The 23,306-nt window shown below is 54.3% G+C and overlaps 1 protein-coding gene across 2 annotated transcripts in view; it reads left to right on the top strand.

Annotated features, from left to right (window-relative positions):
- Window positions 1-9,537: 9,537 nt before the first annotated feature.
- The window catches only part of tle2b (TLE family member 2, transcriptional corepressor b), a 29,560-nt gene continuing 15,791 nt past the window's right edge, over window positions 9,538-23,306 (top strand). For both annotated transcript variants that reach the window (XM_088622376.1, XM_088622375.1), the window contains exons 1-4: window positions 9,538-10,121; window positions 17,799-17,896; window positions 18,215-18,278; window positions 22,077-22,121. In XM_088622376.1, coding sequence (XP_088478502.1) covers window positions 10,098-10,121; window positions 17,799-17,896; window positions 18,215-18,278; window positions 22,077-22,121 — 231 coding nt within the window. In that variant the 5' untranslated portion in view covers window positions 9,538-10,097. The remainder of the gene's footprint in view (window positions 10,122-17,798; window positions 17,897-18,214; window positions 18,279-22,076; window positions 22,122-23,306) is intronic.

The following is a 23,306-nucleotide window of genomic DNA, read 5'->3' as shown; positions in this document are numbered from 1 at the left end:
TTTTGCCACTAGCCACCAGGTGGCAGTCTAAGCTTAAAGTTTTCTGTTCTGAGCAAGCCCTCACTGTCATTAATGCCACCCTGCCTCTGTGCTTTCCTGTGCTTGTACAACGTTGAGCTGTGCTGCGCTGGACAGGGCTGGGATGGTTTTGGCATTGGCCTCTACCTGACCTGGCCTTAATTTTCCATCTGATTGCTGCTTTTTAAAATTCCCCTTCCTGTCCTGCGTGGTCCGGTCAAGGCGAGAAACGGGCTGTTCTGTTGTGTTTGTGGGTCGGGCTGTGTGGTTCTGACCAGCTACAGGTTGTTGTGCACATTCTCTTCCCTCAGGCTGCCTCCTGACCTCTGCCGCCTGGACAGTCCAGTTGTTCAGACTGAGAGACAGCACAACTGCGGCTCCCTCTCAGCCCTGAGTGCAGCTCCTGTCTCTCTTTCTCCCTTCTCCATCCCCTGCGCCCCCCTCTCTGCCCCCACCCCCCCTCCCCAGGAGCCATTCTCACAGTGCTGTGTGTGGATGTTGGGGCCCCAAGCTGCAGCCCAGTTCTTTGTAGTTGGATAATATTTAGCTGTTTTTAGGCTGGTCTGCCTGTCAGATCCAATTTCTGCACCAGCATCTCCTGCACCCCCCCCCTCCTCCCACCCTCTCTCCCGCTGGCAGCCCTGTGCTGTTAAATTAACAATGACTCTCAGCTCCTCGTTAAGCTGTGAGCCTGGATTTGCAGATGAGTCGCTGGCAAGCTCAGGAGAGAGGAGTGGAGAGGAGTGTAGAGGACACAAGAGAGGGAGAGGAGGAGTGCAGATTACAGAGGAGAGGAAGAGGAGGTGTAGAGAGGAGAGAAAAGAGAGAGGAGTGTAGAGGACAGAGGGAGAGGAGGAGTGCAGATTTCAGATGAGAGGAAGAGGAGGTGTACAGAGCAGAGAAAAGAGAGAGAGGAGTGAAGAGGAGAGGGAGAGCAGGTGGAGAGCAATTATATAAAGGTGTCTTGAATGCTGGTAAAAGACACGCTGGTGCACTTGTACCTCTGACCACACACACTTCCAGAGTTGTGGACTTACTGATGGACAGGCTGATTCCCAGTCAGTCAATTCACAGAGCCCCTTAGCCGTTCACTAACTGGGGCAAAGTCTCCTTGAAAATCTGGCATAGTAGTTTGACACAGTGTTTATCTCCGAATTCTCAGCTCTGCAGTAACCTTGTTTCAGATAGAGGGCAGCAGACTGGTACAATGTATTTATACGTTAACTACTCCCCCAGGAGGGCATTTCCTCTGGAGCAGAAAGGTGGGGTGTCCTGGGAGGCAGGCGGTCCCAGGCTGGGGTGAGGACCTTGCCGCAGCTGTCTGCTCTTCCCAGCGTTGCTCACATGTGTTTCCCATGCTCCTCTGAGGTTGGCGTGTGGCTGACATGTGGTTTGTCTGCTCTGCCAGTGTGGTTCCTGTCTCTCAGCACTCATGTTTCACATGAAGCTGGTGGGCGACCAGATCTCCACATCCAAGGAACTGGGCCACAGTACTCCAGAACTCCAGAAGAGTCCAGAGCCCTGTGACTGGGCCGTGTCAGTGTCCTGGACTCCACAGGGACTAGAAGAGTCCAGAGCTCTGTGACTGGGCCGTGTCAGTGTCCTGGACTCTACAGGGACTAGAAGAGTCCAGAGCCCTGTGACTGGGCCGTGTCAGTGTGCTGGACTCCACAGGGACTAGAAGAGTCCAGAGCTCTGTGACTGGGCCGTGTCAGTTTTCCCTATAAGACTTGTCAGTGGTTCTTACTCAACGAGGTCCAGATATTTTCCAGCTGCTGTTGTTAATTGTAGTGCTGTAGGGAAAGCTGGGAATTTGGGAATCTGAGCCTGTGGTTTTCTCCCCAGTGTTGATGACAGCACTGCTGTGGTCTTTACTGGGCTGCTCTGCTACTGCAGGAGAGATGAGCTCATCAGATGGCCCTGTGGGACTCCGGGTTCCTTTGGCTTAATTATCTTTAATAGCTTTTCTCAACATACTGCCCCTCTCTTTGCACATTGCACACTGACCCCACTCTTCTCTGATCCTTCCCTGTTTCTGAGCTGTGGTCTGTTAATGAATCACAGGCTCATTAAAGAGAAAACCACACTGCCCAGGTCCTGCCCCTGCACACAGCGGCGCGCACACCTCCTGAGCCAGAGGCCCTGGTCCGGGGCCCTGTGTGCACAGGCAATACGCGCCTCAGCAGCCCAGGGAGGGCTGGAGGAGCATTTCTTTCATGGTGGCATTTCCTGGCAGAGACAACAGTCTGCATACTTTGCCCTGACCCCTGACCCCTTTGGTCCCTGGCTCCTGAGTGCTGGCCCCTGGCCCCCTTCCCCTCCTGCTGGCTCCGGGGCCCTGGCCCCTGACCCCTGACCCCTGCTCCTGGCCCCCGGTCCCTCCTGCTGGTCCTAGACCCTGACCCCTGGCTGCTGGCTCCTGGCCCCTCTTGCTGGCCCCCAGCCCCTGACCTCTGACCCCTGGCTGCTGGCTCCCGACCCCTGACCCCCGACCCTTCCTGCTGGCCCCTGGCCGTGCTCTCTGGACACAGCGGCTCTGTCTGCACGGGTCCCCCCAGGGCGACTCGGGCGGAGTGGCTGTGAGGAGACCGGGTGCGCGCTTGGCCAGCGAGGGGGTTAATGTACACAGTAATGGGCAGAATTCCCAGATGAAACTCTTTTAGCTGCTGAACTTAATTGGCATGACATCGTCTGGGCAGCGTGCCAGCTAGCCCAGGCCATTACACAGCTGTGCACAGAGAGGGAGAGAGGGGGGTGTAATGGAGGGGGATGTGGGGGACGAGGGGGGCTGCTTTAGGAAGGGAAGCAGGAAGAGAGCCTAATGGAGGAGCAGGAGAGAGGGGGAGGGGAGGGAGAGCAATCTGGGGGCCGTGGGAGGCTGGGGGGGGGGTGACGTGAGGAAATGCAGAGGCTGAAAGGAGGAAAAGGGTGATGACAGAGGAGCAGAGAGAACAGGAGTGAGGAGAGACCGAGGAGAGACAGGCGGCAGCACGTCCACAGACAGTCCCCTCTGTCGCCACCAGGGGGCTCAGTCACAGTGCCTGCTGGCTGACAGTAAGAAGGTACCTGTTGTATCCCAGAGGGCTCTCTTCCACCTGCAGCACCTTCGGATGCCTTCAGCAGGGTCATTGAAGAGTGAGGTGCACTGTGTGACAGTGATGTGTTAAGAGTGGGGTGCACTGTGTGACAGTGATGTCTTAAGAGTGGGGTGCGCTGTGTGACAGTGGGGTGTTGCTATCCAGCTGCAGTATATATCCACAGCTCCTCTCAGGACGCCCAGATCAGGGCAGGAGCTGCAGCCAGAGCAGAGATTCACTGACAGGCTAAATCTGGCTCTGAGAAACGGCAGCAGAGGCTGAGATGAGGAGTGTGGACTTTTCACAAGTCTACCTGAGTGCTGGGGATCAGCGCTGTCATGTGGGGAGCAGAGAGAGGCCTCTTCCCTGCAGAGACTGAACACAGACTGAACACAGACTGAACACAGACCGCACACAGACCGCACACAGACTCCACACAGACTGAACACAGACTGAACACAGACTGAACACAGACCGCACACAGACCGCACACAGACTCCTCACAGACTGAACACAGACTCCACACAGACTCCAAACACAGACTGGACACACTCCTCACAGACTGAACACAGACTTCACACAGACTCCACACAGACTGAACACAGACCACACACAGACCGCACACAGACCGCACAAAGACCGCACAAAGACCGCACACAGACCGCACAAAGACTCCACACAGACTGAACACAGACCACACACAGACCGCACACAGACTGAACACAGACTGCACAGACTCCTCACAGACTGAACACAGACTTCACACAGACTCCACACAGACTGAACACAGACCACACACAGACCACACACAGACCGAACACAGACCGCACAAAGACCGCACACAGACCGCACAAAGACTCCACACAGACTGAACACAGACCACACACAGACCGAACACAGACTGCACAGACTCCTCACAGACTGAACACAGACTCCAAACACAGACTGCACACAGACTCCTCACAGACTTCACACAGACTCCACACAGACCACACACAGACCGCACACAGACCGCACACAGACTAAACACAGACTGCACATAGACTCCTCAGACTGAACACAGACCGCACACAGACTGAACACAGACTCCACACAGACCGCACAAAGACTCCACACAGACTGAACACAGACCACACACAGACCGAACACAGACTGCACAGACTCCTCACAGACTGAACACAGACTCCAAACACAGACTGCACACAGACTCCTCACAGACTTCACACAGACTCCACACAGACCACACACAGACCACACACAGACCGCACAGACCGCACACAGACTAAACACAGACTGCACATAGACTCCTCAGACTGAACACAGACCGCACACAGACTGAACACAGACTCCACACAGACCGCACACAGACTCCACACAGACTGAACACAGACCACACACAGACCGCACAAAGACTGACACAAACCACACACAGACTCCACACAGACTGAACACAGACCAAACACAGACTCCTCACAGACCACACACAGAATCCACACAGACTCCACACAGACTGCACACATACAGACTGCACACCTCTGGGGCACATTTACCCAGCTGGGGACTGCTGGGGGCCTGGCCTGCTCTCCTTCTGACAGAGCACAGTGTGGAACCCCAGCACACACACACACACACAGACACACAGCGTCATTCAGTCACACACAGACTGACACAGTTACACACAGTCAGGCAAACACACACACTGACACAGTCACGCACACACAAACACAGTCACGTGCACACACAGTCACGTGACCTGCAGACAGACAGTCAGGCCCTGGATAACGCTGTTGACAGTCAATCACAGCCCACACCCTGCAGGTACACGCTGTCACCCCCGATCTGGGTCCTGGCGTGTGTGTCTCTGGTGCTGTGCAGGTGAGATCAGGCTAGGGGTGCAGTGGATACAGGGGAGGCAGTGTGCAGCAGCCTCACAGAGCTGAGGAAGGGAGGCAGGGAGGCTGGGAGGGCTGGTCCCCCACTCTCTGGAAGCCTTGAGCCCCAGCCCACCCCAGTGCTCCATGATCTGTTCCGCACTGACCTCTGTTCTCGAACCTGAGCTTCTCTGCTCGACTCCCAGCTCCTCGCCGAGTCTTGAACAGGACGAGAACTCCCCTCCAGCGCTCGACTCCCTCGCTCCCGGCGCCGTGCGGTGCTCCCATCCAATCCCACAGGCGCGGTAAACTGAAATCTGCATCTTTTCAAACACATTTTAGTACAAATGAAATATCATTTAGGCAATTTAAGATTCAGATTAAACCCAGTTAACCCATTGAGATCTGGCTCATTAGAACGTGAAATGCTGCCCTGGCAGGGGAGGGTTGAAGTAAGAATTTTAAAACTGAGTTTGAGTTTATCTTCAAATTGCTATTAGCGAATGCTGTGGCTGCACACACAGGTCTCTGTTTCAGAGGAACAGCGAGGCCGCCCCAGCAGGCGAGAGCCGAACTCCAGAGCCCAGAATCCCCGCAGGCTCGCCAGTCCCTCTCCCCGCGCTCCGGGCCAATCACGGGCCGCCTGCTCCGGGATTGGGCGACGTTTTCACTGATGTCATGGCCCAACGTGGGTAAATCACTATTTCATTCGCTGAGTTCTTGAGCTGTGTGTCCAATCACACAGCGGCTGAGGACTATTCTAAAGCTGCAGGCTTTTAAGGTGGCGTAGGTGATGAATTTTTTTTCAAAACTATTTCAAAACGGTAAAGGACTTACGGTGTTAAATGACCAGTTTTCTCTGTGTATTTAAGAGTGTTGATATTGTTTTTTAAAAAAAGATCAATTTCTCTATATATTCAATTCAATTTATTTTTAAACAGCGCTTTTCACAACAAGGTTACACCAAGGCGTTTAACAACGCAAGTTTTTCATGTCTGTGTAGTTCTCGGAGAAAGTACTAGTAGCTGACAAAGTTAAAAACTTTGTTTTTAAAAGCGCGAAGGTGCGTTGGTAAACTCGGCTGTTTACACGCCCCCCCGCGGAGGGTGGTCCCTGCTCTGTCCCCTGATCCGAACCCGCGTGCCGTGCCGGAAGCAGGACCCGTTAATCCCACTCCGTTTCCGACCGGGGCTGACCAGGGGGACATCATCATAATAATAATAATTCCTCACACTTATATAGCGCTTTTCTGGACACTCCACTCAAAGCGCTTTACAGGTAATGGGGATCCCCTCCACCACCACCAGTGTGCAGCCCCACCTGGATGATGCACCAGTCCGCTCCCCACACACTGTGGTAACACCCCTACTCTTTTCGAGAGATGCCCTGGGATTTTTAATGACCACAGAGAGTCAGGACCTCGGTTTTACATCTCATCCAAAGGACAGCACCTGTTTACAGTATAGTGTCCCCATCACTATACTGGGGCGTTAGGACCCACACAGACTGCAGGGTGAGCGCCCCCTACTGGCCCCACTAACACCTCTTCCAGCAGCAGCCTTAGTTTTTCCCAGGAGTCTCCCATCCAATGACTGGCCAGGCTCACACCTGCTGGGCTCCAGTGGGCTTCCAGCTGGGAGCTGGGAGCTGCAGGGTGAGATGGCTGCAATAAGCGCCTCTGAAAGACACAGCACATTGTGTGAATAATTACCTCTTTTCCCGCAATCAGATGATGATTAGCGAGGTTCCAGCCCTGTCAGGCGGGGCTGAGCCTGTGTCTGTCTCTCCTGACTGAGCCTGGGTCTGTCTCTCCTGACTGAGCCTGTCTCTCCTGTCACTCCTGACTCCTGACTGAGCCTGGGTCTGTCTCTCCTGAATGAGCCTGGGTCTGACTCTCCTGACTGAACCTGTCTCTCCTGTCTCGAATGACTCTCCTGACTGAGCCTGGGTCTGTCTCTCCTGACTGAGCCTGTCTCTCCTGTCACTCCTGACTCCTGACTGAGCCTGGGTCTGTCTCTCCTGAATGAGCCTGGGTCTGCCTCTCCTGACTGAACTGTTCTCTCCTGTCTCTAATGACTCTCCTGACTGAGCTTGTGTCTGTCTCTCCTGATTGAGCCTGTCTCTCCTGGCTGGGCCTGGGTCTGTCTCTCCTGGCTCTCCTGACTGAGCCTGGGTCTGTCTCTCCTGACTCCTGACTGAGCCTGTCTCTCCTGTCTCTAATGACTCTCCTGACTGAGCCTGGGTCTGACTCTCCTGACTGAGCCTGTCTCTCCTGGCTGGGCCTGGGTCTGACTCTCCTGACTGAGCCTGTCTCTCCTGGCTGGGCCTGGGTCTGACTCTCCTGACTGAGCCTGTCTCTCCTGGCTGGGCCTGGGTCTATCTCTCCTGACTGAGCCTGTCTATCCTGGCTCTCCTGACTCTCCTGACTGAGCCTCTCTTCTGGCTCTCCTATCTCTCCTGACTGAACCTGTCTCTCCTGGCTGGGCCTGGGTCTGTCTCTCCTGGCTCTCCTGACTCCTGACTGAGCCTGGGTCTGTCTCTCCTGACTGAACCTGTCTCTCCTGGCTGGGCCTGGGTCTGTCTCTCCTGGCTCTCCTGACTCCTGACTGAGCCTGGGTCTGTCTCTCCTGACTGAGCCTGTCTCTCCTGGCTCTCCTGACTTAGCCTGTCTATCCTGGCTCTCCTGACTCTCCTGACTGAGCCTCTCTTCTGGCTCTCCTATCTCTCCTGACTGAACCTGTCTCTCCTGGCTGGGCCTGGGTCTGTCTCTCCTGGCTCTCCTGACTCCTGACTGAGCCTGGGTCTGTCTCTCCTGACTGAACCTGTCTCTCCTGGCTGGGCCTGGGTCTGTCTCTCCTGGCTCTCCTGACTCCTGACTGAGCCTGGGTCTGTCTCTCCTGACTGAACCTGTCTCTCCTGGCTGGGCCTGGGTCTGTCTCTCCTGGCTCTCCTGACTCCTGACTGAGCCTGGGTCTGTCTCTCCTGACTGAGCCTGTCTCTCCTGGCTCTCCTGACTGAGCCTGTCTATCCTGGCTCTCCTGACTCTCCTGACTGAGCCTCTCTTCTGGCTCTCCTATCTCTCCTGACTGAACCTGTCTCTCCTGGCTGGGCCTGGGTCTGTCTCTCCTGGCTCTCCTGACTCCTGACTGAGCCTGGGTCTGTCTCTCCTGACTGAACCTGTCTCTCCTGGCTGGGCCTGGGTCTGTCTCTCCTGGCTCTCCTGACTCCTGACTGAGCCTGGGTCTGTCTCTCCTGACTGAGCCTGTCTCTCCTGGCTCTCCTGACTGAGCCTCTCTTCTGGCTCTCCTATCTCTCCTGACTGAGCCTGGGTCTGTCTCTCCTGACTGAGCCTGTCTCTCCTGACTCTCCTGACTGAGCCTCTCTTCTGGCTCTCCTATCTCTCCTGACTGAGCCTGGGTCTGTCTCTCCTGGCTCTCCTGACTCCTGACTGAGCCTGGGTCTGTCTCTCCTGACTGAGCCTGTCTCTCCTGGCTCTCCTGACTGAGCCTCTCTTCTGGCTCTCCTATCTCTCCTGACTGAGCCTGGGTCTGTCTCTCCTGACTGAGCCTGTCTCTCCTGACTCTCCTGACTGAGCCTCTCTTCTGGCTCTCCTATCTCTCCTGACTGAGCCCGGGTCTGTCTCCCCTGACTGAGCCTGGGTCTGTCTCCCCTGACTGAGCCTGTCTCTCCTGGCTCTTCTGTCTCTCCTGAGTCCTGACTGAGCCTGGGTCTGTCTCTCCTGACTCCTGACTGAGCCTGGGTCTGTCTCCCCTGACTGAGCCTGTCTCTCCTGGCTCTTCTGTCTCTCTCTGTGCTGCTCACTGGCTGCAGACGAATCTCCAGGCAGGAATTCTGTGTTGAGAGGGCTGTCTAATCTGACCCATGTCCCTCTCTCTGTCTTGGGGTGCAGTGGTATGGGGGTTATGGGGCACAGTTCAGATCTAGCCCTCAGTAGTGGGGACCCCTCAGAGGTCTCCCAAGAGCTCTCTCCGATCTGGGTCTCCCCAGGGACTGGATTCCTGAGCAGACTGCCAGTCTTGTCCACGTGCTGAGCCCCAAGAAGAGCAGCGTTCTCGGGGACACGCGGGGGGCTCCTGGTGGAGTCTGGGACATCAGTCTTCTGATTACAAACGTGATGAACCAGCCAGTCCATCCAGCACATTGGGTTGGGAGTAGATAATAAGTCCCCGTAGCTCATCCAGCTGTTTCCTGAAAGAAATAGTGTATCGGCTGTGCAGCTTGTTCCAGACCCCCGCTGCCCTTTGCGTAAGTATCGGTTTTAGACGCAGCTGTCCTGTAGTTCGGGTGCTGTGTTGCCCGGTTTTGCTCCGAGACTGGGGCTTGGCTCGCTGCAGCTCAGAAGAAAGTGTTGGAACAAGGAAAACCGAAGCCAGTCTGGAGACACAGAGGAGACTTTCTGGGTCTGGACCCCGGGAGCGGAGGAGCTGTATTTCCCAGGACGGCGGAGCTCCTGGGAATCCGCGCTCTGCACGCGGCGGAGGGTGGGCGCCTCGAGCTGCTCTGGCTGCCTCCGTCTGCGCGGAACCACCTTAAACTCCGGCGTCTCTCTCTCTCTTTTTTTCCAAGCGCCCGTGTTTGTGTTCAAGCCAACAGGCACAATATATTACAGCCTCCGCGGCTGCTGAAAAGCCTGCTGGATCTCCCGGTGACCTGCTGTTCTTCCCGGCTCTCTCCTGCCTCCCGGATCGACCGAGCGGCGCCCCCCCGCCCCGCGCGCACGGACCCCCAGTTTCTCCGCTCTCTCCCCGCGTCGTCTCCTCTCTCCCTCGGAAGGGGCGAGGGGGCGGGAGCAGGACAGGAAAAAAAGAGGGGGGGGGTTGTTGTTTGTAAATTTCCGATGGAGGAGAGCGGCGGTGTCCGGGGGGTCGCCGGGCGCCCCTGAGCTGGAGCGGACAGGGCGCGAGGAGGAGGAATTATTCGGGGACCCGAGTGCGCAGGAGAGGGGCTCTCGGTCTGAATTATTTTTGCTCGCCTGCTCCCTGGGTGTTGTGACGGATCAAACTTCTGCATCTGCTCGTCGAGGCCGGGACGGGGACGGCACAGGGAGGGGGGTCCCGGGGGGGCTGACCCGGCGGTCAGGCAGCCCGTGGGCATCTCGTCAGCGGGGATCATGTATCCCCAGGGACGCCATCCGGTGAGTGAGCTTAATTAATTAATTAGGAGCGTGCTGACGGTGGAAGTGGAGAAGGAGAGAGGAACCAGGAGCTGCTGTGGGGGGGGGGGGTCCTCTCCCCCCTGAAGGCTGCTCTGAAAGGGGAGCGAGGAGTTGGGGGGGGCAGCTCCCTCCGTCCGTGGGTCAGGAGGGGGCCGTGGTGTGTCTGGGGGGGCTCTGCTCTCTGTGACAGTCCCACCCCCAGCAGCTGGATCGCTGCCCCAGTCCCGGGGGGGCCGGGGGGGGGAGTGGGGGTGTTGGCGCCCTCAGTACCTCTCAGAATTGGGTCACCAGCTGCGCGGTGCTGCCGGGGGGCCTGTGGGGGGCGCTGGCCCACACGCACTCTCCCTTCCCTGGTGCCCTGATAGACTCTGTGATTCGGGGGGGTATTAATGAGCTGCTAACCAGACGTGACCCGATCTGCAGAACCCCAGAGCTCGCGCCCCGCCAGGCTCGGAGTCGGGGCGTCCCGGCTGCGCTCTCCTGTCTTAATCCTTCTTCCCTCTGGAGAAGCAGACACGCTGCTTCCCAAGTCCGGATAATTCCTGGATAATTCCGACAACACCATCTGCAGGCGAGCCGCAGGGCTGGGGGAGCCGGCGACATGTTCCCCAGGGTTCCCCGCCGCTGCCCGGAAACACGGCGCCTGTCCGGAGTGGCCGAGCCCGGGCCGGTATTCCGGCTCCGGCGGAAACGTGATCTTCACAGGGGTGGGGGGTCGGAGGTGAAGTGGGGCCCTGTCAGGTGTCGGGGGGTGTCAGTGTGGCTGCTGGGGTGCAGGTTAGCAGCAGCAGCTGTGCAGTGGGGCTCCTTCGCCCCCACTCCCCCACCTTGAGGGTGCAGCAGGGCAGGGCAGCGGCCAGACAGGACAGTCGCAGGACAGGGGCAGGGCAGGACAGTGGCAAGGCAGGGCAGTCGCAGGGCAGGGCAGTCGCAGGGCAGGAAAGGACAGTCACAGGGCAGGACAGGGGCAGGACAGGACGGGGAGGACAGGACAGTGGCAGGGCAGGACAGTCGCAGGGCAGGACAGGACAGTCGCAGGGCAGGACAGTCGCAGGGCAGGACTGTCGCAGGGCAGGACAGTGGCAGGACAGGGCAGGGCAGTCGCAGGGCAGGACAGGGGAAGGACAGGACAGTGGCAGGGCAGGACAGGACAGTCACAGGGCAGGACAGGACAGTGGCAGGGCAGGACAGTCACAGGGCAGTCACAGGACAGTGGCTGGGCAGGACAGTCACAGGGCAGGAGCAGGGCAGTCGCAGGACAGGGCAGTCGCAGGACAGGGCAGTCGCAGGGCAGGACAGTGGCAGGGCAGGACAGTGGCAGGGCAGGAGCAGGCCAGTCGCAGGACAGGACAGTCACAGGGCAGGAGCAAGACAGTCACAGGGCAGGACAGTCACAGGGCAGGAGCGGGACAGTGGCAGGGCAGGACAGTCACAGGGCAGGAGCAGGACAGTGGCAGGGCAGGACAGTCACAGGGCAGGAGCAGGCCAGTCGCAGGGCAGGACAGTCGCAGGACAGGGCAGTCACAGGGCAGGCCAGTCGCTGTGGCCAGGCAGGGGTTAAGTGGTGACAAAGCCGCAGGCAGCTGCAGGAGCTGTAATGGGCTCCACTGAGTGTTTGTGGTGAGTGTTATCTGAAGCAGAGACGCAGCTCTGAAACACTGTGCCAAGGAGACAAAAAAAATGAATTGAGATTTTGAAAGCATGTGCAGCCACGCCTGGAGCTGTTACCAGAGTTACTGAAGTCAAACTTTCAACTGTTCCCAAACAGAGCAATCAGACGTCAGCCGACTGCAGAGCCGGCACAGTCGAGACAGAAAAAGATCGGACTCCCAGTGCGGAGCAGTCCGTTCCACTCCAGGATTTACAGTGTTGTCAGCCTCTCAGTGAACAGCAGTCTGATCCACCCCATTGTTCTGCTGCAGCAGAAGGGAAATGTGTGATTGAATTTATTGTATCTTTGTGCAGTGGTGCTTGACAAGTACTCAGAACAAGGCCACAAGTTTGAAATGCCTGACACCTGGTGTTGGCTTCTGTCTTACGGCTTCAAAACCCACCAGTGGATCAGACCGCTGCACACTGGGAGTATAATCTAATCTGGCTCCCAGCTTCCAGGAAAGGGACAGAGCAGCTTTCAGGTGCTGTGCAAGAATTCTGCCATGAACAGACCCAGAGCTCGCGTACTTTAAAGACAATGAGCTGAGTGAATGAAGAAGTACCGTATTGAAAACTGTTTCTCTTCATTTCTGTTTTTCATAGCCTCAAAGACAGAGGTTGCAAGGAATTAATGCAGAACTTGTGATTCCTCTTCTGCTTCTACAGGATTATTTTTAACCATCAGCAGCACGTGCATATTCCAGGAGAGTTAAGCACCTCTATAGCATGTCAGGCAGCACAGGGTATAGAAGCTGGGATCACAGCAGCAGGGCTCCCTGTTCCAAGGTGCAGATCTTCTCCAGGGGCTGTACACTGGGATATATCTGAGTGCATCTGTGCACCGTGTGGAGAGACAGCCCCTCCCTCTGCCCCAGGCTCGGCTCTGCTGTGCTGTGATGCTGTCTCCTGGACACAGCTGATGGAGGCCGTGATCTGATGTGATCAGACTGAGGCAGCAAGGTTCTGAGCAGGACACTAATGCTGTGAGAGGGGGGGAGACAGTGTGTGGTGGAGACCTTTATGTGTCTATGTAACATGACCATTTCTCTTATATGTGCATGTGTCTCTCTCTCTCTGTGTGCCTCTCCGTGTGCTGGTCTCTCTCTCTCTCAATGATGCCTGTCTCTCTCTTCTAGCACTGCCTGTCTCTCTCTTCTGACACTGCCTGTCTCTCTCTCCCCCAGTTTTGCCTGTCTCTCTTTCTCCCAGCTCTGCCTGTCTCTCTCTCTCCCAGTGGTGCCTGTCTCTCTCTCTCCCGATACTGCCTGTCTCTCTCTCTCCCAGCTCTGCCTGTCTCTCTCTCCCAGTGGTGCCTGTCTCTCTCTCTCCCGATACTGCCTGTCTCTCTCTCTCCCAGCTCTGCCTGTCTCTCTCTCTCCCAGCGCTGCCTGTCTCTCTCTCTCCGTGTGCTCTGTCTGTATCTGTGTGAGTTTGTGTCAACATCAAGTTCAGGAGGGCAGTATTGAAGTGGCTGTTAAGACACAGTGTGCAGGAGCTGATAAGTCCTTTTTTAAACTGCAATGAATAATTTGCAATTGTGACTTATAGACACTGAATAACTGTGAACAGGAAAGTGAGAAATAAGCCACAACACGAAAGTGGAGAATATATAGAAAAGTTACAGACCTTCCAATAAAACACAGCACCTATAGAAGACTCCAGCTCTGGAGAAGTGCTCTAGACAAAGACAGCCTCCCTCTGCAGCTCTGTGTTAATTGCACACCTGTGTGCGGGGCTGTGAGAGAGCAGCTGTCTGTGGTGTGTTTCCTGACACTTGGCCTGTTTGTGTACTCCCTGTGATTATGTGCTGCTCTTGCCTGTTGTGTTCATGTGTTGCAGCGCTCTGACTGAATCGCTGGTTTTGTTTAAGATTGTCAGTGTTCTCCTGTGCGATTACTTTGTTGCGTTTCACGTTAAACAAAGGATGAATTTGACTGAAGATTGATTAACTAAGATACCATCTGCAGAATCTTGCTCGTTGTTCATGATTGTATGTAAAATCATCTTAAGGATTCCCAAGTGTCTGCCCAATTCAACACAAATGCCACAGGTTCAAACTATCAGCTGAATTTCAGTTGGATTCCTGAGAACACAGGGTGTCCGGCTGGTGTCAGATGAATACCTACCACGTCCCCTCTCCTGTCCTCTTCCTTCTTTCCTCGATGTTCTCTCCTCTCTCTTTCTTCCTGTGTCCCTCTCCCTGTCCTCTCTCTCCCCTCTCTGAGAGACCCCACTCTGTGCCCTCTCCCTGTCTCCTCTCCCTGTCCTCTCTCTCCCCTCTCTCAGAGACGCCACTCTGTGCTCTCTCCCTGTCTCCTCTCCCTGTCCTCTCTCTCCTCTCCCTGTCTCCTCTCCCTGTCCTCTCTCTCTCCTCTCCATGTCTCCTCTCCCTGTCCTCCTCTCTCCTTGTCCTCCTCTCTTGCCCCTCTCCCTCCCCTCTCCATGAACTCTCCGGTTCTCTCTCTAAGCTGTCTGATTCCTGTGTGGAAACTGGGAGTGCTATTCTGGGATTTTAAAAGGGAACGTTGTGGGGGTGTGGGTGGGGGGGTTGGCTGCATGTAAACAAACAGTGGAATTTTTTCAGGCCTTCGGAATCCACAGATGTTCTGTCTGTGAAGGGCAGGGATTGGGAAGAGCTGGTGGTGAGGCGGGCTGTGGTTTGGATGTGTTTCACGGACCACTGCAACACGCTGACATTCCAGCTGGCAGACTCCTTAAAGCAGCTATCTGCTGTCAGCTCCTTCTCCCCCGTGTCCTCGCACAGCTCACAGCTGCTCGTCCTGGCTCCCTGAGTCCCGCCCGCTGGGTGAGCAGTCTTGCTGACCAGTGGTCAGGGGCTGGGGTGTGATTGTAATAAGTCCAGCTATTCAGTGATCAGGGTCTGGTTGCACTGTGTGAGTGCTCTCCCTCTAAGACACAAAAGAGATTCTGGGGAGCCCCTACAAGCATAGCTGTCAGTAGACAGATACACAGGGCACCCCACATCCTCTTCAAACTCCCCCCTTCAGCCACACTGAGAGCCCCCAGTTACCCCCTCAGCCACTCTGGGAGACACCACTCAACTACCCTCCTGTCGCACTGAGAGAGACCCCAGTTCCCCCCTCAGTGCACTGAGAGGAATGCCACCCCCTCAGTCACCCCCCTCTATGCCCGCAGGCTTAATTACTGTAAAGACACCAGAGTGGCTGACCTCCACCGTTAGCTTAATTGAAATTTAATTGAATTTCGCTTGTCTAGACTAATTAGGCTCTATCTGAAACCTGGAGTCCCATTTGCCACGCAGAGCCCCGCTTGTGGCCGTTCAGTTGGAGTGAGAAGCTCACAGGCTGGGCCGGATCATCCCAGACAGGTGCTGGCCCGGCTGGATCAGAACCTGGGCCCGCAGGGCTGGCGACACCGGAGTTTTCATTCCGGCCGGTTCAGGGAAGTGCTGAGTGCTGGAAAGGGTGGAAACATGGATCAGTCAGTAATTCTAATCACTGTGGCTCTCCTGAGGCTCAGGACAGCGCTGTGTGCGGTTGTGTTCAACAGGCTGCCTGTGGTGAAACTTTGAGCCCTGTCCCCTGCTGCTCAAAGTGAGAACCATCTTACTTGGGGCAGCTCTTCCCTATCAGCATGGTGCATGGTGTGTGGAGACAGTGAGCCAGGCCCTGTACACAGTCCTCTCATCCAGTCTGCCTTTCCCAGCTGCGCAGTCCTGGACAAACTGTTCAAGTGAAGGAGCAGATCACTGTCTTTCATTTGAAATTTTATTTTGATATACCGGGCAAAGTGGCATTGAAAACAATGGGGATCTGACAGCAGGAAGCTGGGGTAAGGAAATTCCTGGGAAAAGATCCTGGAAAAACCTGGGACAGGAGAAGACACACACTCCTAATAAGACTCTAAAACAGAGCCCTGAGGAATAGTGTGCGGGTGCCCTGATGAGGTTAATAAGCTGGCCTGATCTCGTCTGGGGTGGCCCTGAGGAGCTCCTTCCACGTGTGGCATGTGCTGTGGAATCTGATGCGGGAGCACTGGAGCTGGTCAGGGCCTCGCATGTCGAAACTGAAGTAACTCCAGCACGTGGTGTTGGGATCTATACAGGAGACCTGCAGTAGATCAGACTGCTGTGCACTGGGAGTCTGATTGTTAGCACTGTAAAACCTGGAGTGGATCAGACTGCTGTGCCCTGGGAGTCTGATTGTTAGCACTGTAAAACCTGGAGTGGATCAGACTGCTGTGCACTGGGAGTCTGATTGTTAGCACTGTAAAACCTGGAGTGGATCAGACTGCTGTGCCCTGGGAGACTGTTAGCACTGTAAAACCTGGAGCAGATCAGACTGCTGTGCACTGGGAGTCTGACTGTTAGCACTGTAAAACCTGGATTGGATCAGACTGCTGTGCCCTGGGAGTCTGACTGTTAGCACTGTAAAACCTGGATTGGATCAGACTGCTGTGCACTGGGAGTCTGACTGTTAGCACTGTAAAACCCAGAGTGGATCAGACTGCTGTGCACTGGGAGTCTGATTGTTAGCACTGTAAAACCTGGAGCGGATCAGACTGCTGTGCACTGGGAGTCTGACTGTTAGCACTGTAAAACCCAGAGTGGATCAGACTGCTGTGCCCTGGGAGACTGATTGTTAGCACTGTAAAACCTGGAGCAGATCAGACTGCTGTGCACTGGGAGTCTGACTGTTAGCACTGTAAAACCCAGAGTGGATCAGACTGCTGTGCCCTGGGAGTCTGACTGTTAGCACTGTAAAACCTGGATTGGATCAGACTGCTGTGCACTGGGAGTCTGATTGTTAGCACTGTAAAACCTGGAGTGGATCAGACTGCTGTGCACTGGGAGTCTGACTGTTAGCACTGTAAAACCTGGAGCGGATCAGACTGCTGTGCCCTGGGAGTCTGACTGTTAGCACTGTAAAACCTGGAGCAGATCAGACTGCTGTGCACTGGGAGTCTGATTGTTAGCACTGTAAAACCCGGATTGGATCAGACTGCTGTGCCCTGGGAGTCTGACTGTTAGCACTGTAAAACCCAGAGTGGATCAGACTGCTGTGCACTGGGAGTCTGACTGTTAGCACTGTAAAACCCAGAGTGGATCAGACTGCTGTGCAATGGGGGTCTGATTGTTAGCACTGTAAATCCTGGATTGGATCAGACTGCTGTGCACTGGGAGTCTGATTGTTAGCACTGTAAAACCCAGAGTGGATCAGACTGCTGTGCACTGGGAGTCTGACTGTTAGCACTGTAAAACCTGGAGTGGATCAGACTGCTGTGCCCTGGGAGTCTGACTGTTAGCACTGTAAAACCTGGAGCAGATCAGACTGCTGTGCACTGGGAGTCTGATTGTTAGCACTGTAAAACCCGGATTGGATCAGACTGCTGTGCCCTGGGAGTCTGACTGTTAGCACTGTAAAACCCAGAGTGGATCAGACTGCTGTGCAATGGGGGTCTGATTGTTAGCACTGTAAAACCTGGAGTGGATCAGACTGCTGTGCACTGGGAGTCTGATTGTTAGCATTGTATAACCTGGAGTGGATCAGACTGCTGTGCACTGGGAGTCTGATTGTTAGCACTGTAAAACCCAGAGTGGATCAGACTGCTGTGCACTGGGAGTTTGACTGTTAGCACTGTAAAACCTGGAGCGGATCAGACTGCTGTGCACTGGGAGTCTGATTATTAGCACTGTAAAACCCAGAGTGGATCAGACTGCTGTGCACTGGGAGTCTGACTGTTAGCACTGTAAAACCCAGAGTGGATCAGAGTGCTGTGCACTGGGAGTCTGACTGTTAGCACTGTAAAACTGGGAGTGGATCAGACTGCTGTGCACTGGGAGTCTGACTGTTAGCACTGTAAAACCCAGAGTGGATCAGACTGCTGTGCACTGGGAGTCTGACTGTTAGCACTGTAAAACCTGGAGTGGATCAGACTGCTGTGCACTGGGAGTCTGATTGTTAGCATTGTATAACCTGGAGTGGATCAGACTGCTGTTAACTATTTCTTTGCTGCCCCCAGGTCCCTCTGCAGCCTGGCCAGCCCTTCAAATTCACTGTTTTGGAAACTCTGGACCGCATCAAGGAGGAGTTCCAGTTTCTGCAGGCCCAGTACCACAGGTAGGCCCCATTCTGCAGGCCCTAAGTGAATTATTGTGGTGACAGGTAAATGTACTGTATACTACTTTCCACTAGCAGTGTGTGACTGTTGTGAAATGTGCGAGACAGATTCCTGTTGCCCTCCCCAGCACCCCCGGATCTCACTTCCATTGAAACCTGGGGGAGCCTGTTCATTCCCACACCCCTGTACCCCAGCACAGCTTCAGCTAAGATCATTCTGCCAGAACAGGACGCAGAAACAATCCTAATGTTCTGGCCAGTGAGTCTGATTGGATATAGGCGATGCTGTTCATGTGACTCCTGCTCCTCTTCCTGCAGCCTGAAGCTGGAGTGTGAGAAGCTGGCAAGTGAGAAGACAGAGATGCAGAGACATTACATCATGGTGAGTGAAACTCGCAGCCCTGACTGACACACGCGTGACACTCGCACCCCTGACTGATACACGCATGACACTCGCAGCCCTGACTGACACACGTAGCCCTGACTGACACACGCGTGACACTCGCAGCCCTGACTGACACACGCAGCCCTGACTGACACATGCATGACATTCGCAGCCCTGACTAACACATGCGTGACACTTGCAGCCCTGACTGACACACGCAGCCCTGACTAACACACGCAGCCCTGACTGATACATGCGTGACACTCGCAACCCTGACTGACACATGCATGACACTCGCAGCCCTGACTGACACACGCAGCCCTGACTAACACACGTGTGACACTCGCAGCCCTGATTGACACACACATGACACACGCAGCCCTGACTGATACATGCGTGACACTCGCAACCCTCACTGACACACGCAGCCCTGACTGACACACGTGTGACACTTGCAGCCCTGATTGACACACACAGCCCTGACTAACACACATGTGACACTCGCAGCCATGATTGACACACGTGTGACACACGCAGCCCTGACTGACACACACAGCCCTGACTAACACACGTGGGACATTCGTAGCCCCAACTGACACATGCAGCCCTGATTGACACACGGGTGACACTCACTGCCCTGACTGACACACGTGTGATACACGCAGCCCCAACTGACACATGCAGCCCTGATTGACACACGTGTGACACTCGTAGCCCCAACTGACACATGCAGCCCTGATTGACACACGTGTGACACTCGCAGCCCTGATTGACACACATGTGACACACGCAGCCTCAACTGGCACATGCAGCCCTGACTGACACACACAGTCCTCACCTCGACTGCCTATGGGAATACAGTTTCAGTAGAGTCACTATAACCTCATCCTGTATTACGTGTTCCTCCTGAGAGGTCTAATCTTTTTAATCACTTCCTGTGTTCTTCCTTCTAAATAGGGACATTATTCCCGGTGTGTATATTTCTGTCTGTCTGTGTATGGGCGTATAAAAGTACATATACTGTGCACTTTGGAAACGCAGAGTTGCTATGTGACCTGCTCCTGTTGCTCAGTACGTGCGTGCTGGTCTGTGATCCCACACTGAGACTGCCAGGCTCTAGCCAAGATGAGCGACCTCTGTCGCTGCTGCAGCTCTGTCCCTCTCTCTGCAGCCTGCAGCACAGTCACTGATATAATATAATGTGCGTGTGAGTGCACAGGCACAGACACGTAACTAATTTGAAGTAATGAGAAGTCACATCTTCCAAGAAGAAATAATCCCAGAAGGCTATATTTAGGTAGTTAGACCTGTCATATAGACTAAGACTTGTTTTGACAGGCATTCCTTTTTAATGTATGTGTTTATTATTTTTTTTATTTATCTGGTACAGAATGTTCTTTTTCCTGAATGATTTATCTGTGCTGTTGAGGCTCAGGGAACAGACAGCAGAGTTAATTTTCACTGACAAGCTGGAATTAAGGAAGTGATTGTCACACCTGCACTCTCCCGGCCGAGAGCAGGTGATAATGACACACCTTTACCTGCGCAGTGCCTCTGTCTGTCTGTCTGTCTGTCTGTCTGTCTGTCTGTCTGTCTGTCTGTCTGTCTGTCTGTCTGCACTCACACACACACCTTTACCTGCACAGTGCCTCTGTCTGTTCACACTCACACACACACCTTTACCTGCACAGTGCCTCTGTCTGTTCACACTCACACACACACCTTTACCTGCGCAGTGCCTCTGTCTGTTCACACTCACACACACACCTTTACCTACGCAGTGCCTCTGTCTGTCTGTGTGTCTTTCCACACTCACACACACACCTTTACCTGCACAGTGCCTCTGTCTGTTCACACTCACACACACACCTTTACCTGCGCAGTGCCTCTGTCTGTCTGTCTGTCCACACTCACACACTCACCTTTACCTGCGCAGTGCCTCTGTCTGTTCACACTCACACACACACCTTTACCTGCGCAGTGCCTCTGTCTGTTCACACTCACACATACACCTTTACCTGCGCAGTGCCTCTGTCTGTTCACACTCACACACACACCTTTACCTGCACAGTGCCTCTGTCTGTTCACACTCACACACCTTTACCTGCGCAGTGCCTCTGTCTGTGTGCACTCACACACCTTTACCTGAGCAGTGCCTCTGTCTGTTCACACTCACACACACACCTTTACCTGCGCAGTGCCTCTGTCTGTTCACACTCACACACCTTTACCTGCGCAGTGCCTCTGTCTGTGTGCACTCACACACCTTTACCTGCGCAGTGCCTCTGTCTGTCCGCACTCACACACACACCTTTACCTGCACAGTGCCTCTGTCTGTCTACACTCACACACACACCTTTAGCTGCACAGTGCCTCTGTCTGTTCACACTCACACACACACCTTTACCTGCACAGTGCCTCTGTCTGTTCACACTCACTCACACACCTTTACCTGCGCAGTGCCTCTGTCTGTGTGCACTCACACACCTTTACCTGCGCAGTGCCTCTGTCTGTCCGCACTCACACACACACCTTTACCTGCACAGTGCCTCTGTCTGTCCACACTCACACACACACCTTTACCTGCACAGTGCCTCTGTCTGTTCGCACTCACACACACACCTTTACCTGCACAGTGCCTCTGTCTGTCCACACTCACACACACACCTTTACCTGCACAGTGCCTCTGTCTGTTCACACTCACACACACACCTTTACCTACGCAGTGCCTCTGTCTGTCTGTGTGTCTTTCCACACTCACACACACACCTTTACCTGCACAGTGCCTCTGTCTGTTCACACTCAAACACACCTTTACCTGCACAGTGCCTCTGTCTGTTCACACTCACACACCTTTACCTGCGCAGTGCCTCTGTCTGTGTGCACTCACACACCTTTACCTGCGCAGTGCCTCTGTCTGTCCGCACTCACACACACACCTTTACCTGCACAGTGCCTCTGTCTGTCCACACTCACACACACACCTTTACCTGCACAGTGCCTCTGTCTGTTCACACTCACACACACACCTTTACCTGCGCAGTGCCTCTGTCTGTTCACACTCACACACCTTTACCTGCGCAGTGCCTCTGTCTGTGTGCACTCACACACACACCTTTACCTGCACAGTGCCTCTGTCTGTTCACACTCACACACACACCTTTACCTGCGCAGTGCCTCTGTCTGTTCACACTCACACACACACCTTTTCCTGCGCAGTGCCTCTGTCTGTCCACACTCACACACACACCTTTACCTGCGCAGTGCCTCTGTCTGTTCACACTCACACACACACCTTTACCTGCACAGTGCCTCTGTCTGTTCACACTCACACACACACCTTTACCTGCACAGTGCCTCTGTCTGTTCACACTCACACACACACCTTTACCTGCGCAGTGCCTCTGTCTGTTCACACTCACACACACACCTTTACCTGCGCATTGCCTCTGTCTGTCCACACTCACACACACACCTTTACCTGCGCAGTGCCTCTGTCCTTTCTCTGCTTGTCTGTCTGTCTGTCTTGCTCTCTGCCTGTCTGCTTGTCTGTGTGCTTTGCCTGCTGCCTGCTCCTAAAGGCCAGAGTGATGAGATGGAGTAACTGGCCTTGTTTCTGCAAAGTGTAGGTGGCAGCTCTCCTGCCACTGCCTAAGTCTCCCCAGAGGCCTGAGAACTAAGTCCAGCAAATGTTCCTTATTGGGGGCGGAAGTAGTGACAATTTTATGCATTGTTAAAACGCTTTGCTGTTCTAGTAGCAGATTAGTAATATTCAATGTGTTTTCTTTATTTCAGTACTACGAAATGTCTTATGGACTGAACATTGAAATGCACAAACAGGTAAGATATTAGCGCTGTTGTATGTGTCACTTACACAGACTTTTAAAGAAGTATTTAAATGACTTTGTACTACTGCTATGCTCTGGGCTGACAGTGTGAGGACTTAGAACACACTCCTTTTGCGCAGCAGTCCGATCCACTCCAGAGTTTCCAGGCTCCAGGACTCTTGAATGTGAGCCTGCAGCAGGTGCGGAATAATTTGAAAGTGTTCTTATATTTTCATCAAGCTCCGCAGGCGCACATTAATCAAGTTAATATCCAGTCTGGTGCTTCTTTAAAACCAAAAGGAAGGTTTGAAACAGGAGGGACAGGATTTGGCGCATCTTGCCCTTTGACTCATCCAGCTGTTTCTGGAAGAACTAGCTGCTCGACCCAGGGACCAGCAGCTTGTGGAGCCCGGAGTGGCTCAGACAGCTGTGCACTGGGATCTACACAGGACTGTGGTGTCATCACAGTGACTGAATTGTTTTGTTTTTGACATCGGTGATAAACCAACCTTAATCCTGGGCCTCATCTGCTGTGGGCTGTCTTGACTTGGAGCGGGGCTTTTATTTAATACTTCATTTTCTACAAACTGCTTCTGCTGTAACAGGATTTACCCTCCCCCCTTCCTGTTTGTAATACGGGGTGAATTGCAAGTGGTTTTATCTTTTTATCTGTTTTTTTTTTTAACTGTTGGATTAAAATCTACGTTGGGCTAATGTAGGTCAGTCAGTGGAATCTGTTGCGAGAGATATTGTATTGACTGAAAAGGCTGGTTCCAGTCTGAGGCTGAGCGATGTGTGTTTATTTAACATCTTCCCCCCTGAGCTTCCTGCAGCTGTGTGCTCCCGGGTTTCTGAAACCTGAGTCCGAAATGCCACCAGTCTGGCAGGGAGGCGGCTTGGTCAGACTGCCCTCTGCTGGTAGGAAGCGGAGCTGCGTGCCTAGGCAGTGTGAGAGGAACTGCACCCTGCACCAGGGCTTTTCGCCTTCTGCCCTGGCCTGACCCCCTTCCCAGGCCAGCAACGCTCTGCCGGTTAATGCTGAGGGCAGCCAGGGTTCAAATTCCAGCGCCGCTACAGAGCGCTCATTGTCGGTCCCAGCTCAGCCACTGCATCCCTGAATTCCTGCATGTGGAATGTACTAGCGCCTGTACACTGGCGTGCCATGTCACTGATACACGAGCGGTCCGAAAGGGGAGGG

This window comes from Lepisosteus platostomus, chromosome 27 (genome assembly GCF_059453375.1).
Source record: "Lepisosteus platostomus isolate fLepPlt1 chromosome 27, fLepPlt1.hap1, whole genome shotgun sequence".
Lineage (NCBI taxonomy): Eukaryota > Metazoa > Chordata > Actinopteri > Semionotiformes > Lepisosteidae > Lepisosteus > Lepisosteus platostomus.
The sequence above is the reverse complement of the archived record's forward strand: the minus strand, read 5'-3'. Positions and strand labels throughout refer to the sequence as shown.